Source organism: Euphorbia lathyris, chromosome 5 (genome assembly GCF_963576675.1).
Source record: "Euphorbia lathyris chromosome 5, ddEupLath1.1, whole genome shotgun sequence".
Classification (NCBI taxonomy): domain Eukaryota; kingdom Viridiplantae; phylum Streptophyta; class Magnoliopsida; order Malpighiales; family Euphorbiaceae; genus Euphorbia; species Euphorbia lathyris.
In genome coordinates, this window is record NC_088914.1 from 60,562,720 (window position 1) to 60,579,737 (window position 17,018).

The 17,018-nt window shown below is 34.4% G+C and overlaps 2 protein-coding genes across 2 annotated transcripts; both read right to left on the reverse strand.

The window, feature by feature from the left end:
• Nucleotides 1–244: 244 nt before the first annotated feature.
• On the reverse strand, nucleotides 245–956 carry LOC136230502 (EPIDERMAL PATTERNING FACTOR-like protein 1). Its single transcript, XM_066019587.1, has 2 exons — nucleotides 738–956; nucleotides 245–661 (listed from the first exon to the last, which is right to left on the reverse strand). Exons 1-2 carry the CDS (start codon nucleotides 825–827, stop codon nucleotides 422–424), a joined length of 330 nt encoding a protein of 109 aa, XP_065875659.1. The 5' UTR covers nucleotides 828–956; the 3' UTR covers nucleotides 245–421.
• Nucleotides 957–10,301: 9,345 nt separating this feature from the next.
• On the reverse strand, nucleotides 10,302–15,192 carry LOC136230952 (uncharacterized). Its single transcript, XM_066020169.1, has 14 exons — nucleotides 14,879–15,192; nucleotides 14,732–14,797; nucleotides 14,562–14,640; nucleotides 14,012–14,124; nucleotides 12,984–13,085; nucleotides 12,577–12,648; nucleotides 12,371–12,480; nucleotides 12,187–12,268; nucleotides 12,008–12,100; nucleotides 11,656–11,720; nucleotides 11,284–11,296; nucleotides 11,129–11,209; nucleotides 10,691–10,799; nucleotides 10,302–10,611 (listed from the first exon to the last, which is right to left on the reverse strand). Exons 1-14 carry the CDS (start codon nucleotides 14,999–15,001, stop codon nucleotides 10,514–10,516), a joined length of 1,206 nt encoding a protein of 401 aa, XP_065876241.1. The 5' UTR covers nucleotides 15,002–15,192; the 3' UTR covers nucleotides 10,302–10,513.
• Between the last annotated feature and the right edge of the window lie 1,826 nt (nucleotides 15,193–17,018).

Genomic DNA, 17,018 nt, shown 5'->3' on the forward strand with positions numbered 1-17,018 from the left:
TGGAAAATAATACTATTAGACCAAAAATAATGGATAGGATTTTTTTTTTCTTTATAGAGGATGCACATGTATTAAATTATACACCAAATTGCAATTAATATTTCCACAGTATACACATTATATGAATAATACTTTGGGCTATAAAACAAATTATTGAACACCATTAATGTTAAGGATACTCATATAAAAAAAAGAAACAAAAAAGTAATCAATAATTTGATAAAGAAAAGAGTCAATAATGTAATGTAAGGCTGGTGAAAAATCTGTACATAAAAAGTTAAAATTGTGTACAATTAATGCTGATACCTAATCCACCCCTAAAAAGAATCCAATCTTTTAGAAAGCAAGAAAAAAAAAAAAGAATGTGATCAGATGAACAAGAAAATCCAAATTCAGAAACTTTGTACAACATTATATTATTTCAAGGATTGTAAAAATGGCCATCACACCTACACTTCCAACCGAGTGGCTTGTAATTGGAGTACCTGTTACCAGAAGGATAAGGGTCAAAGAAATCGTCGACGACATGTTTGGGTTGAACTCGGTCGTGACTCGGAGCAGTAGGCACTTGAACTGCCATACACGGGTGGCATCTGTTGCACTTGTTGTGGCAACTCGGCGGTGTCGAACCCAGCCTCGTTTTATCCTCAAACAACAAGTCCTGCACAATTGAAAAAGATAAAAACAAATGAAATTTAGAGAAAGGGTGAAATTCAGGGAGTTGTTAATTAAATTACCTGAGGGGTTTGGTCTTGATTAAGAAAGGAAGAAACTATAAAAAGAGGGAGAAGAAGGAGGAGGAGTGAAAATGTAAAATTAGAAGTCATAATGGCGGTGGTGAAATAAGAAATTCATGTCACCATTAAAGAAGATGTACAAAGGAGGGTTTGAGAGATAGAGATAGAGATAGAAGGGCAGATGCAGAGAAGTTGAAAGGAACAACACAAAAAGGATGGAAAATCAGACACAATCCACTTTAAAACAAATAAAAGGGGTATTTTCGGTATACTTTTTCTATTTTTGTTTGCTTCTTGTCAGATTGCCCAAACAATTATCTATATGGTAAGAAATAAAGTAACTGATGAGGGAGAGATACTATTTATTTAATTAATTCAAACCAGACTCACTGTTTCACATTTGACTCCTTATATTTTATAAAAAAATCAATCTTACTATTACGATTGATGTAAAATACAAGTTTGGTTCAGCGGTTAGCTAATAACTATTGTAGTTGCAGTAAACTGTTAGTTGTTGCTGTTATTTGTTTGTTATTAGATATTTAATTACTAGTGTTAGGTAAAATTATATTGAACTGTTATTGTTCGGATTTAAAATGTCTAAAATGGACGTGTTTTAAATTAATCAACGTTGAAATTATAAAAGGAAAAATGTGAAAAAATGCTCATAATGTTTACAACTAGGAATAATTTTACTTTTAACGTCTAAAATAGTGCAATTTTACTCATAACGCTAGCAGTTAAGAGCAATTTTACCCCTTACATTAGCAAGTTGGGTTTTCAGATATTATTGAAAAATATAGATATTTTATTTCTTATTCTACACTAATTGCACATATCAGTATTTTTAAAAAAGAGATTTCAAAAATGTAATAATAAAATTGAAAATTACTATTTATAAATTCGGCGAAATATTTTTTTGTCCAACTCATACAAAAGACTATTTTTTTTCTTAAAAAGAAATTTTACGTCTAATCATATTTTGTAATCTGTTACTAATGATGATAAAATGATGCACATGTGAATTGTAGATCATAATATTGATGACCAAAAAGGCAGTCTGATAAATTATTTCTCAAATTTACCAAACTTGTCAATGTTAGGGTAAAATTGCTTTTGGTTGCCAACATTAGGGGTATAATTGCACTATTTTAGACGTTAAGGATAAAATTGCTCCTAGCTATAAATGTTACGGGTATTTTTGCATCTTATCCTATTATAAAATAAAAAATATGTTACACAAATTAATAAAAGTAATCTATATAAAAAATAAAAAATTTATTAAACGCAACAAAACCTTATTCTTCCGATAATTATGTTGTATAAATATAAATAATGTTAAAGAATAAACATATTTTTGTGGAAATAAGAATAATAATTTTGTCAATAACAAATAACTACAAACAATTATTTATGAAAAGCTCCAAATAGGAGCTTTTTGTGAAACGCTGCAATTTCTAGAAAAAATGTTAAACGCTGCGGCTGTATAAACCTAATTAAATGCTATATTTCTTGCGATTTGGAGTGAAACGCTAAACGCTCCTCCGAACAGTTGAAACAAACACCCTCTAAATTAGTTCAAAATAGTAAACTCAAAATGAATGATATTGGTATCCTTTATACTAAATTCTATCTTCCGGTGATATGAGATGACAACAAACAATTAGAAAGAGGTTAGATTTCGGCGAACTCCCCTTGATGTTTAAGTCAAAATGGTATTGAGGAGTACGAAATCAACTTGAAAGCAATGATTAAAAGACAGTATGTAATCGGTGACTTGGATAAAGGTTTGTGTACTTTACATGTGGCAACCTTCTATTGGATTTGGATTTTAACCTTCATAAAGCTCCGCATTTAGTGGGAGCTAGGAGCATGCTTTTGAAATCCGAACTGTTATTAGTCCAAGTGTATATTTAGACAGTTCCTAATGAAGATTCTTCATAATTGGCTTTTGTACCTCCATTAAACATGGTCTCAATGAATTAGATGCTAGATTCGGGCCGTAAGTCCTTACTCGATGGTTTTAGTCCCAATCATTTGCTATGGTATCATATATGTTAAAAAATATCAAATTGAAAAATAAAACTGTAAAAGATTTCATTTTATTAGTGCAAAACAATCAGAGTTGAAAGAGCAAATTAAACTTTTAAACATGTTGAAAAGCATTGATAGATATTTTGTAATATTGTGGGTTGCAATTAAAATAAACAAGGAGTTGTGTATACTGGTCCTAGTAGAGTACATATTGATATTGATTGTAATGGTATCTTTACCCAACAGTACTGTTCATTGAATACCTCATCTTTTTCATGTTTTTACACTTGCATATATATGGAACTAAAATGATAATATAAGACACAAGTAAGTTTATTTATATGGAAAAGGATGGTGATGGTGAATTTGAAAGGGATACTTTTTACAGAGATTTATTTAGGGAAAGACAGTAATTGCATATTTACATGTAGAGAGAGGTATATGTATTTAAAGTTATGATAGAAACAGGTAAAGCATGAACTAGTGTTAAATGAATGAATGTTTTTGAATGAGATTTCATATATTTAATTAAAAATAGTAATAAAGGAAGGTTTTTGAGTTGAAATATTAAAATGTTTCTCCAGATTTGTTTTTTTGTTTGCTTCGATTTATGAGGTTGGTTGGTAGCACTTCTTTTTAGTTCTGCTTCTACAGATTGACAGTGATATGCCACAGCCACAGTCACACTCTGCTCTTTTCTACCAATTTTAATCTCAAACACAGATCTTATTATTTTTTATTCTTTTTATCTTCCTCAACTTTTCCTTTCACCGATACAATTTTCAATATTTTATTTCACTTTCAATTTTCAATATTTTATTTAATTTTAATTCACTTTCACACTATGCTCTTAATGATCCAAATCCAGTCGGCAACACGATTACCCTCGTGATAAGAATGAATACACTAAATCTCTCACTGCATGTCTCGAAACTCACAACAATGACTCATACGCCAATTATAAGGATGATGAGCTACCATGCCACCAAATATATAACCTGCAATATTAATGTAATCAAATTCCACAATTACCATACTGAACCCATTTCCAAACGAGTTTGAGCCCAAAATAAGCTCCCCAAAGCTTAGAGACACCATTTAAATACCAATTTTAATTGCAAAACCCCATAGTTATTTCCCATTCGTATCATGCAGCACATCTCCGACCGATGCAAAGTCCATATTTCCTTTACAAGCTCTATTTCTATTCATCTTGACCCAATTTCTATTAGGTGGAGTCCAATTGATCTAGATTACACGAGTCTCCTAAAAAATAGAGAAGGCAACCGTCTCAAAAGCAATAGCAAACTCTTTATTTTTGTTAGTTAAGAAATGGATAAATCACCATCAAAGTACACCCCTTCAAACACTCATCCATTACGTCACTTCCACAATCACCAGGCACCAAGAGCAAACAAAATGTGCTAGTGGATGAACTGAAATTGACCTTTGTGCTATTAGGTTGTATCGTAACCAGCTTATAAAAAAACGAGCGGACGAAGGACTTTGAACCTGAGCTGGAATGAGATTCGTACAAACCCTCTCCTCCTTCACACAATCCTTCAATAAATGCAGGTTTCACAAGTATAGCCTACTTTGTAGGTCTTCTCAAGAAGGGATAGATGGGTAATAAATACACCTACCGAAATGACAACAGTCAAATAGAATCCACAACATAAAAAATGGGCTTCCAAAATGAAACAATTGAGCCCATCATTGCAGAAAGGAAATAAATAAAACCGTAAAGAGCTTTGACACAAGTTGGGGGGCATTTGATATTGTATGGAACTAAGGACCAGACATGTGGACCAATATGGAGCTTAAAGCACAAAATGTAACCGTCCATATAGGTGGACCAATAATGAGGCCATATTCAAAAGTTACACTCCTAACCCCCATGTCACGTCGTAAAATGCGGAAAAGGAAAAGACGCACAAGTAAAAGCTAACATCTGTTTACATGTGGAAAGCTACTCAATGATAGGTACATTTTAGATTGTCTATAAATAAGTCATTCCTCACATACCACAAGGTACATAATCACATACATTCAAACTCTACGTTCAAGTCTATTTACTTTCTAAGTAAGATGCTGACTTAAGCATCAAAGAAATGGACGCCAGATTCCGGCCTCTCTTTGACCATTTGTTCATTCTATTCAGGTGCTTTTAGCCTAATGATAGCTCTCATTTGTATAGGGTTTTTAGGCCCCTTTTAGCTTCCTTTTGCTTTATTTCCTTTCAGTTTTATTATCGTTTTGTTGTCTTTTAGTTAGAATTAGTAATTTCTGTTATTTATTGCATTTTCTGTGTTTTCAGGTGTTTTTAGGCCTATTTGAGCATTCCCGAACCAGACCGAGCCTTTTGGAGCAATTCTGGACAATTCAGGGACCGTCGGAGCACTTTTGGGACTCGCTAGGGACCATTAGAGCATATTTCGGAAGCCTAGGGACCAAAACGGATAAAAACCAGAGTTCTGCCCCATTTTGGCACTTGTCTCGACGAGACACAAAAGCGTCTCGGCGAGACAAGGCCTGTCTCGACGAGACACATAAGTGTCTCGACGAGACAGGTCCTCGTCTCGACGAGACATTGCCTGTCTCGACGAGACGAGGCGGGAGAGGAGCAAAAACGTCTCTCCCTTGCTGGAATGTCGAACTATTATGCCCAAAAAGCCCCTGTTAATATAGAAAACGACCTTTGTACCTCCGGAGACACTAGGGTTTCGCCCTATCTCTATAAATAGGGAGCTCCTCTCAGTTATTCGGGGACGGATTCAATAGGGAGCCGTCGTAATGTAGAATTTTTAGCTTTTTCCTTGCTTTCTAGATTAGGTTTATTTTCTGTTTTGTCTTTTCTTTCAAGAACAATTGATGGGAGAAGTTCCTCATCTTCTATTTCTGTAATTGGAATCGGCAAAACGGATTTTGGATTTCTATCTCTTTCCCTTTTATCTTTTACGATTATATTCAATTGAAGATGTTTTTCCATTATTCCTATTTTCCTATTGCTATGATTGGTTTGTCTATGAACTGATCTCCATCCAATTTGGGATGGGGATGAAATTGATTATATGAATATGTATGATTAGGGATCTAGGACCCTTGATTGATCAGTTTATGCATGCTTAATGCCTAGATATTGTTAGGAACAGGATTTATGCTAGAATGAACATTGATAATGATCAACTAGCCTGTTTATGTATATAATGTGCCTAATGCCTGTTACCCTGATATTAAATAAGATTATAGATAGATGAGAACCTGACCACGGAATCGTCTATACCGAACTTGTGTAAATCTGACTTCGCTAGAGACCACTAGGAACGAGGCTTTGTGGCTGGGCTACGGCTTTAGCCTTAATTGTCAATAAACCTAATGCTTTGCATGACCTAGGGTATATGCCTAATCAAGCCATCATCCGAATGCATGTGAATAGGAAGGACAATACTGGTCATATTAGTCTTTCACTTATGGCAATTACCTACAATCACTGGTAAAACACAAATCTGAACTCCCTAAACCCATACATAGGATTTAATCAAAGGATTCCTCAGCCTAGGTTGTGTCATCCATGAATTCACCTTCTACCCTGTCAATTGTTCACTTTATTTTGTTATGTTTATTGCTTTTAATTCAATTAGTTAGTTATTCAAAAACCCAACTTTTATCCAACCCTCTAAACAATTAGATCATTCTATGCAGATTTACTAGTTATAACGAATAGTCTTTGTGGTTCGATCTCGTGCTTAGCATAATATTACTTGTTGCGATAGGATACACTTGTCCTATTAAATGCTATATACTTTACGAGCATCACCTAACCTGGTCGTTATCTTCCGTAGATTGACAAACATAAATAAGGTATGATGATAGTGGAAGACTGACAAGCTATGAAGAGTCTAAGAAACGCAATAATAGAGGAGACGCAAAGAAGGATGAAAAGTCCAAACAAGTAACTGAGCCGAAAGTTTCCTCTAGAGCGCGGAGAGATGACAACCCCATCCCTTATCGATCTATATGAGAAGAAGAATTCACCGATGATAGAGAAATGACTAAGATAGGGCATTCGATGGGTCTCAAGGTTTACTACTCGGACATGGCATCACAGTCTCAGCTCCAGACGTCCCAGCTCTAGTGGACTGATCCCCAAAGGCTCAGCCCGATAAAGAACAATATTGCAAGTACCACAAGTCATCCGAACACGCTAGTGAAAGTTACAATTAGTTACATAATGAAATCGACAAACTCTTCCAGCATGGGGCCCCGCCAAGAGTTATTCGACATCTGGACAATAACCAAAGACAACGGGACCTTCCACACCGATAGAAGGATGCAAAGCAACCTAGGTATCAATGGGAGATTCAGGTAATTCGTGAGGGAGCGCCATCATACTTTAGGGGGTCCTCCTCCAACAAGAAATTAAAAGGACTGTTGGGAGAGTCCTTAGCAGTCCAACCGCCGCTTAGCACTCAACACTTAAAAGCTTTGATCATCGTCTTAGCAATCAACCATTTCAATGTCCATCAAGTTCTAGTAGACACTGATAGCTCTGTCAACCTCCTCATTTAGAAGGCATTGGAAGCAATGAAATGCAGCAGAAAAATGATACAGGAAGGAACTTTTCCCAGAGTTGGGTTGTCTGATATTGAAGTCCCGATCCTTGCGCTGATTTCTTTACCGGTCATTTTCTATGAGGGGAGCAAAGAGGTGGAATTTGTAGCGGACTAGGTGGTGGTCGACATTTGATTGGCTTATAACGCTATGATGGGCAGACCTCTGATCTCGAATGCAGCTGCAACGATCAACATCTTCGCCCTTACCCTCACTCTTCCGAGTGCCAAAGGTCTCCTGGTCATCATTGGGAATAGGCAACTCGCTAAGGAGATCCACTGGCAGACAACCTTGAAGCACTGAAAGACATGTGAGTATACAACCTTCAACCAATCAAGCCAGTTGTGAATTTTGATGTATCTAAAGGCCACATCATTAAGATGGGGAGCCAACTCTCCTCAGACCTATCAAAGCCCATTCAGACGGTCTTCCTCAACAACAAAAAAAAGTCTTCATCTGGACCACAACGAATATCACCAGAGTACCCCTCAAATCACGCAATTCATCAGCTTAACATTGATTCATGTCACACTCTGATCAAACAGAAGAAATGCCTCCACTCCCAGAACGAACAGGAAGTTATTAAGGCTGAAATTAACAAATTCTTAGTCGTTAAGTTTATTAAGGAGGTTCATTACCGTGATTGGCTCTCTAATATTATAATTGTAAAAAAGAGCAACAAGAATTATCATGTGTAGATTTTACCGATATCAATAAAACTTGTCTGAAAGAATATTATCCCCTGTCTAATATCGACCAACTCGTCGATCAAAACAGCTGGTTGCAAAACTTGTCTCAATTCGATGCAATTACTGGTTTTCAACAAATTTTGATGGATCCGAACGACTCTGAAAAAAACTCCATTCGTTACTCATGAACGAACCTATTGTTATTACATCATGCCAAGGTTGTAAAAAATGTTAGGCGCTCATCGAGCGGATAGGGCTTTCGAGGATTAATCAAATTTGTATTTTTGTATTTTTTATTTGTTAATCAACAAATTGTTATATAAATTCAATTCAAATATGTATTATACTATCTAAAAGTAATAATAATATAAAATTATTTAATATAGAAAAATATGTATATTTGAAACATTTATTTTTAAAAATGTGCAAATATCAACATTTAACAACAATATCATTGAAATAACTCAAGCAAATAAAATATAATATTCACAAGTAATATAATTCACCAAAAGCTATAAAACAATGTCCTTAAATTCTTAAATCATATCATGAAAACAAGTAGAGAACGCAAGTAAACCAAAACACCTGAAAGTAATAAACAAAATTCACAAATAATCAAGCAACATTGTTCAAAATAGAATTATAATAAACAAAAAGATTATTAATAATAAACACATTTGTCTCCAGGGGACTGCGCTCAGCGCATGTGGTGACCGACAACAACATAGTAGGACCCGAAATCTCACTTGTTCGTTAAAGATGTACAAAGGAGAAAAGAAGTCGTAAAGAGAAGAATATACAAGAGTTGGATGAGATGGAGAATAAGAATAAAAAGAGATGGAAATTTTCTTTTGCACAGATGGAAGATGGAGAAAAGAGTCGAAATAGAAGAAGAGAGTAAAAAAGAAAAAGGAGAGGGTAGATTTTTTTATGTTAGCCTTGGTGATTTCAGATTTCATGCCCATAAGAGTGTCAATCATGTTTCATGCCATGCCAGATTTAAAGTCTATCAACTCATCCAATTGTGTGTGTGAGACCCAATTTTATCAAGTTCAAGTATGTGAAAGTTTTAAAAGAAAATTCATGGTGTCAAACAACAAAAATGAACAAATTCAAGTGTGCAATTAATTAATTGTATATGAAGCCTAGTTTTAATATATGACTATTTAGGTGAAGCTTTGGGGAAGCCAAAAGAAGTAGCTTCACCCAATTCATCACTAATCAATACAGTGATTGAACAAGTACGTACTTACGTACGTGAAAAAGATCAGACATCTCTCTAGCTTTTCTGTTTTGTGCCCTTTTGCTGTTTCCATATCTCTCTCTATTTAACAATAATAATATCAAAAGTAATTCTTGCAGTATACATTATTTCTTAATTAAGTTTGCAATATAATAGGTAACCACGAGAACTGAATCATTTCATAACCCCTAAAACTAAAATAGGATTAGTTATTAATTTTCTGACTAGTTTGACAACTCGAGAATACAGTAAACTAACTACTTTTCATAAGTGAAGATCTAAATCTGAAATTTGAGTCATAAAAAGGGTAGGTATAGTTATAGAATACAGGCTATACACTGAAAAGGGCTGTGATGGTCCGAACATGTCACGTGTATGCTATGTTGAATCAGACGGTGATGATACCAATCTGTCACTGCCGCAACCATATTCTCTTCTGATCTTGTGGATCCCATTTCTCTACCCTCTATTATGATCACGTGACACGCACGCTCGTTGACAGTGATTTTACTATTACTTCTTTTAGCCACCTATATATACATATTCAGCTGATATCCCCAAATTAATCCTAGTGTTGTATTGTATGGTTTAAATATGCTTCTCCATGCACACACAAAACACTCAAAATTAATGTTGTGTGCTGCTGAACCAATAATTTGCTGACACATTACATATTTTAGAATCTAAAGTTTATTATTAGGGGCTAGGGTTCATATTTCACGATTATGATCAAGGCTGATTATGTTCCAATACATCATAATACAAGATGAGAAAATCAAAATCAAGGAATTAAAATTTATAACTTAGGTCAAGAAAACCAGTAAATGTATTAGGAAAACTATGAATATAAGCTGGATTGCAGTTTAATAACACTGCAGTCGTTGAAGTTTAAAATGAACAACAAACCCTGAGTTCAAACCATTCAAATAGGGAGGGAAAAACACCAGGGAATTACTAGCTAGCTGATTTGAGTAGAAACAGCCTTAATTTGCATTCTACCTAAGATTTTTTATTTGAAAGATAAAAAAGGACACAGAAGGTTAGTCTTGCTACTACTGAACTATAAGTATTTATTCTTACATGCTCTCTCTAAATTCAAATGAAAGAACATAATATGAAAACAGTACCTCCAGATCAAGCAGTTAGATGAATGCATATGGGTTAGCCTTTTGAACTCTATAATTGGAATTAACCGCGAGTCATTGAGAATTCAGACAATTACGTCGATATAATTCTTCGTCTACAATCACAGGTGGTATACTCCATGTTCCATGAGGATGTCCAGATATGTTCCCGCCTAAAGTCCAAAATGAATCAAATTACTGAACAAAGGATTATATTCCAAAATCCTAATAATTTGAATGTAAGTAATTTACCTTCTTTGGTGGCTTCCTCGCATCTTCTTTGATAAGTCGAGGACAGCTGGGGATCCAAAGATTTCAGCAAAGACTCGTACTTCACTTCAGCTTCAGCAATGTACTTTGCCTGAAAAGTTAAGAGAAAAACATTTTCTCCTGAAAATTGCCACTCAACAGAAAGCCCAGAGATTGACTCATCACAATCAACCACAACTCCTTCAAATAAAAGCAGCCATTAACACAGCTACCTAAAAGGCTTGCACTCGACAAGTTTAAATACCTATTGTATCCAGCTAGCTTCTGCCACTTCTAGAAACTCACCTGATTGCTCTCCCTCTCTCTAGCTAAATAAGACTACCACACAGACATTATCGAGCTTACTCATCAAGAGCAAATTAGTACTCCTCACAACGATGAATTCCATATTAAAAATACCCAACAGGTTGAATCACTCACCAGCATGACTGGAGCCATTAATGATCCATATATTCTGACAAACATGCGCAAAATATTGAAATTATTCTCTAGTACGTCGTCCTACATAAGTTATTACAGGTGTTAGCAATGAGATGAGATAAAAGAAGGGGTAACTCACACAGAATTTCACTCACCTCATAATCAAACCTGAAAGTCCATTATCAACTCAGCATTTAGATGAACTGATCATGCTTGGAATAGTGTTGTCGCATTCAAAGAATGATATGATTAGTGGTCCCAGTATAATTCATGACAAAGATATAGCACAGGAGTTAAATTGCTTTTTGTAAGTTCCATCAAATGATATAGCATGCATATTTATACGAAGACATACAAAGTTCTCTAAACTAAAGAAGATGCCTTTGAATTTACAATGAAAAGCAATTCACGAAAGTTCTACTCCGACCAATTTGATATCTTTCTTTGACATAAAAAAAAAAGTACATCATCATGTAGACTAAGCATAAATTGCAAAACAAAAAATAAAAAGTAGAAAAAGAACTTACAAGTCATCAGATACTTCCACGAGGAATTCTGAAGTTGATAAAAAATCCATATGCAAGTCATTCACCTTAAGAGCAGCTTCAGAGAAATGAGGATTAAACAAATAGATCCACATTATGGCAAAATTTGCAGAAAACGATAATCTGTGGCATTAAATTGTCTAACAAATTTGAAAGGACATACGATCACGGTTTGATGTCAATGACTAGAAAGATGATGTAAAGTAGCAAGATAGCAATTTCTTTAATGAATATAATGTAAAAGACAAAGGTACTTCCAAGTCGCACCTTATTAGGAGAACAAGCAAATATCTGTTTAAAATGCAATATAAATGACTGAACTAACTAGAAGTACCTTTTCTCCTCTCAACTGATACAGTATAAGATTCAGTACTCGATAATCAAAGGATTTCAGATGAATTGCCCTCATGACATCTTCAACAGTGATCTGAGAAAAAATAAAAGGAAAACAAGATCTGACTGCTGAGCCCAAACTACAGAGGTTTTGCAAGCAGGATGTTATAATATTTGTACCTCCTTTTGGTTCATAATTGCCGGACAAAGCTTTCTTTCCAAAGCCCAGTATTCCTCTCCACTTCTCAATTCTTCTGTAATCCTTTATCCATCATGAAAAAGAAAAAGAAAAAGAAAGAAAAGGTCAAGGTTAAGGCTTGATTGTCGAAACCCTAAAATCCCAGAAGGGAAGTTAAAGTTTCACCTCTCCGTTAAAAGGCCGTGACATTCAAGTTGTGTCACAAGTGGACCAAAAGGATTGTTTTTAAAAACATCCATACACTCAGCAATCCAGCTTTCATTGCCTTTTGGAATCTAGAAGGGGTCAAAGGAATGATTTAGCCAAGTAAAACTCAATACAGCAGTCACAACATTTTAGCAATGAGCAAGCCAAAAGTTCAGTATTACAACCTCGTATTCTCTTTCTAGAACTGCAACATTGTTGGCTGGTAAATTTGCTATCTTCTCATTCAAACTATCCATCTGCATTTAAGATATATGAGATAGAAAATCACAGCCCTAAACAATAAAAATTAATCTATGCCTGCAATTTCTTTATTTATTTACTCTAAATATCTTCTGAGAGAAAAGAAACAAGGAACAATTTCTAGATAACGCTAAAATAAGTAAGTGTTCATTCCCTTCAAGAAAAATGCATGATTCATGCTTTCTTGTCAATAGAAGTACATACACAAGCCCCTTATAAAAGTTAGCTTACGTTATAAAAAAATTGCCTTTCAATTAATTTGATAAAAATATCAGTTGACTTTCAATTATTTGCAAGAATATAACAGAATAAATAGGTTTGCACTAGTCACCTGATAGATGTAACTTTCTGTGAATGAAAGCACGGGTAAATACTTGAATATTGATTGTGGTGAGTTTGCATCCATCCCATGAAACATAAAATAAGATCTGCACTGTTAATTTGACAAAACAAGATTACATCACATGTAAAAGTTGTTCACACAACCTTTGCCATCAAATCATACACAAGTTTGTTTATACAACTACGAATTCATTTTGGTTCATAACATAGAAAGATCTATAAACAACTGCAAAGCAACCAATAACGTGAAAGAAACAACTTTCAGTATTCAAAAACAAGGAGATGAGATCATAACTTTAATCCTACTAAATCAGAAGAAGAATTTTGGTTGGTAGTAGCCACACAACCTGCAAATATTAAGGTCCTCCATCTCCAATTTGTCTATCACAGTTCACTTCATCCGTACAATCAATGTCAACTTAAAGGTCATCATGAAAGTAATGATAACGGTGATAATTTATTAAGCTTCAGATAGACCATTATTTTAATTAGAAAAAATAGCCAAAGTGCAGAAATTGAATGATGCTTAAGATAATTAAACTGTAAGTTACTTTCTGAGCTAATTTTTCTCCATCTCCCCTTTTCAGTATTTGATAAATGTGGCTTGCACTTTTTATGTTGAGTATAAAAAAAAAGGGATTTTTATGTTGAGTATATATACATAAAATCAATATAATCCCAAGTTTCAATCAAGTATCTCCAATCAATTAAACTTTCATATAAAAGAAGGTATCAGATTGAAACGAAAGTTAATACAATTCCATTTACAAATCTTTATGACTAGCATTAAGTAATTTTTATTGATAATTAGATCCATAGTAACGTCATACCAAGAAGATAGGAGATATATGTAGTACGTACATATAAATTCACAAAGGCAAACAGCAAAGATGCATCACAGTTGAGATCCAAATACTCATATTTTGATCATTTTCCAGGAAAAAAATGCTGGAAAGGAATATTGAACATTCAATTTCATAGTTTAAAACATGCTGCATGATTATTTAATTCACTTACAAAATCCTCAAGGGTAGAATTTGCCCGCTGCATTGAGTCCAAACTAATGAAAGCCGTACCTTCGAAGTCCTTTTGCTCCAAATCACTATTTCCAACAGAACTTGGTCGACAGCCTACAAGTAAATGACATTACCAAATAAATACCATTCTCAGCATTTGCAATAATCCAAGCAAATTACAGGCACCTACTAAGTCCGCATGTTAAATACACATATGCACGGACAAGATTAGCTTAGGAGGTGGATCGAGCAGGAAGTACATGATGTATTTAAAGAGAAAACTTCAGCACGACTCGAATGGGTAGCTTATTCTGCGTGGATTTGAGCAACATATTACACTTGGATGGCATTTTCATTGAACCATTATAAAAGAAGCACAGTTGATGCCTATTATACGCAAATAAAAGCAACTAGTGAATAGAATTTTATTTATATTTAGTAAAATAACTGTAGGAATTGATTTTGAGAATTTCTCTCCAAGAAAATTATTTACTGGTAATAAATAGCAAGAATTAGAGGTTATGCCTTCTTAGAAAGGGATTGAAGCTAACCATTAACCTTCTCTTCTATTTGCAGTGGAACTTGCCGATTAAACAAAAGCGACGCTTCCCGGAGAAAAGAAGCTGAAATCTGAAAAAGAAGAATCAAATTGATTAAAATTAAATAATGAAATTTCAAATGCGAAGATAGAGTTGCAGATATACAGTTGATTGTAATTCACCTTAGGCATTTGTTCAGAGATCAAAGTGCACTTCTCGTTCAAATCTAGGTCACCGCAAGGTTTTACCTATTAACAAAACAGGGAGAGTTAGAGTAGTTACCTGTTGTTCAGGAATGAGAAATGAGAGATTACAGATAGATATCAAACCAGGAGGAGGATTAAGTTAGCGAGGAAGCGATCAGAGTCTTGATTAGAAGATGAAAGGACGCCTTGAGATTGCATTAGTGTTAACATTCTCTGTGTCTCTTCCAGCTCTCTTAATTCTTCCATGGCGCTTTTCGTTTCCTCTAACTTACAATTAGCTTGGATTGGGGTTGATGATGGTTAAGTACTGGAAAGTTATGGAAAGTTAAGTTAGGTGGTGTTTGATAAAACTGAAAATTACTAACTTCATTAGAGGCATTGATAAGAAGAATGAGGCTTCCTTGATCATTTCATTTCATGTTATGTTAAATTGGGATTTGATAAGCTTTTGATATTTGACGAGGACTAATAAATATGAAGATAAAGATTTTTTTTTTTCGGGGGTAAAATGGAGGGTTATGAACCCTGAGGAAAAAAAAAACCTAGGTTAGAATCATCCGAATATCACTCCACCTATACAAATCAGAAAAAAGAATATTATGGATGTGTGTGGGAGGCTCTCACATTCGTGAAAAACCAAAGACAGTCGTTTTATATAGTTAGCCATACAATTCGTACCATAATTCCTTTTTCGGAACACATGAACCATTCGAATCTTCCATCCCTTTCCACATAGCCCACGACATTCATTCACAAGCCAGTATCAGTAATGACGGTTCTCAGTACATTCCTGAATTGTCTGAACCACAACTTTGGAATTTCAAAAACCACCCGTCTGTACCTTTTGCCTATGCTATTCGAAGTCCAAAATAAAAGCTCCATAACGCAGCTAACACTGTCGTGCAAATCCCTAGATTGACTGCAAATCCATGCACCCAGCCGCCCTGAGCATTTCGTAAAACTCCACCCGCCGATGCCGAGTCGGGGTTCCCTTTGCTGGCACCGACGATGTTCATGTTTCATGTTTGGTACATAAGATAGGAATATAGATAAAATAATATATTTTGCTATATTATTCCTATTTAATTTACATAATATTAATTTGAAGAATAAGATTGACTTTTCCATCGTATTAAACCATCCCTTTTATTCTTGATAAGGGACAATAATAAGGATAAATATTGAGATAAAGATATAGATAAAAATAAAATAGTTGGAAATTAGTATTCCATGTTTAATATGTTGGATATGGATACAGATAAAATAATACATTTTATTATATTACTTCTACTTAAGTTACATAACATTGATTTGATATGACTTTTATTTATCTCTAAAACAAATATGTGATAAAAGAGTCTTGCATTTTTTTTATCTTTATCTCACTTTATTTATCCCTCCTACCAAACCGTCCACTTAGGTATGAGATTTGAGGGATAAGACTTTTATCTCTCTCCTGTCTCCTTACTATTTCTAAAACAAACATAGTAAAAAGAGTCTTGCATTATTTATCTTATCTCACCTCATTTATCTCTTATACCAAACACTCTGTTAACATTTGTTTCGATGTATTGTGGTTAAAGTAAGTTAAAGTACTAAAACATTGTTACGAAAATCGTTTAATTTAGAAGGTTAAGAAATAGGGTAAATAATTATAAGGTATATATATTTATATTTGACACATTAATTAGCTCTATTGTATTATTATAAGATTTTTAAGTTTCATATCGATCAACCCTTTAATCTTTTCATAGTGGGATGTGACGATGATTGAAGAGATTTTTGAGCCAATTGATGTGCATTCCATTTTAGTTTAGTTGTGTCAGTGGGTTGTATGGAAGAGGATCACGTGATATGGAATTTTGAGAAGAATGCTAAATATTCATTAAGGTATGGGTATAGGCTTGTAGCAAAAATTAATCTCCCAACATATAGAACCTTTGAGTGGGGGTTGAGTGGGTTAGGATGTGGGATCTAAATATATCTCCTAAAGTGAAACACTTCTTGTAGTGGTGGTGTTGTAATTTCTTGCCAAATCATGAAAGGTTTTTTCTTGAAAGGCATCACCATCGACAACTCTTTGTGTTTTATGTGGGGCATTTGATGAACATAATCTTCATAATTTCATAGACTTCCCTGTGCGGTTGATTGTTGGAATGCTCTAAGTTTACGACTTATGGGGGTTGATGCAAAAGATTTTCCTTCACGGATCTCGAGAATTTTTGTAGAGGCGCTCAATGAGAAGGAAAGAGAACATATTTGT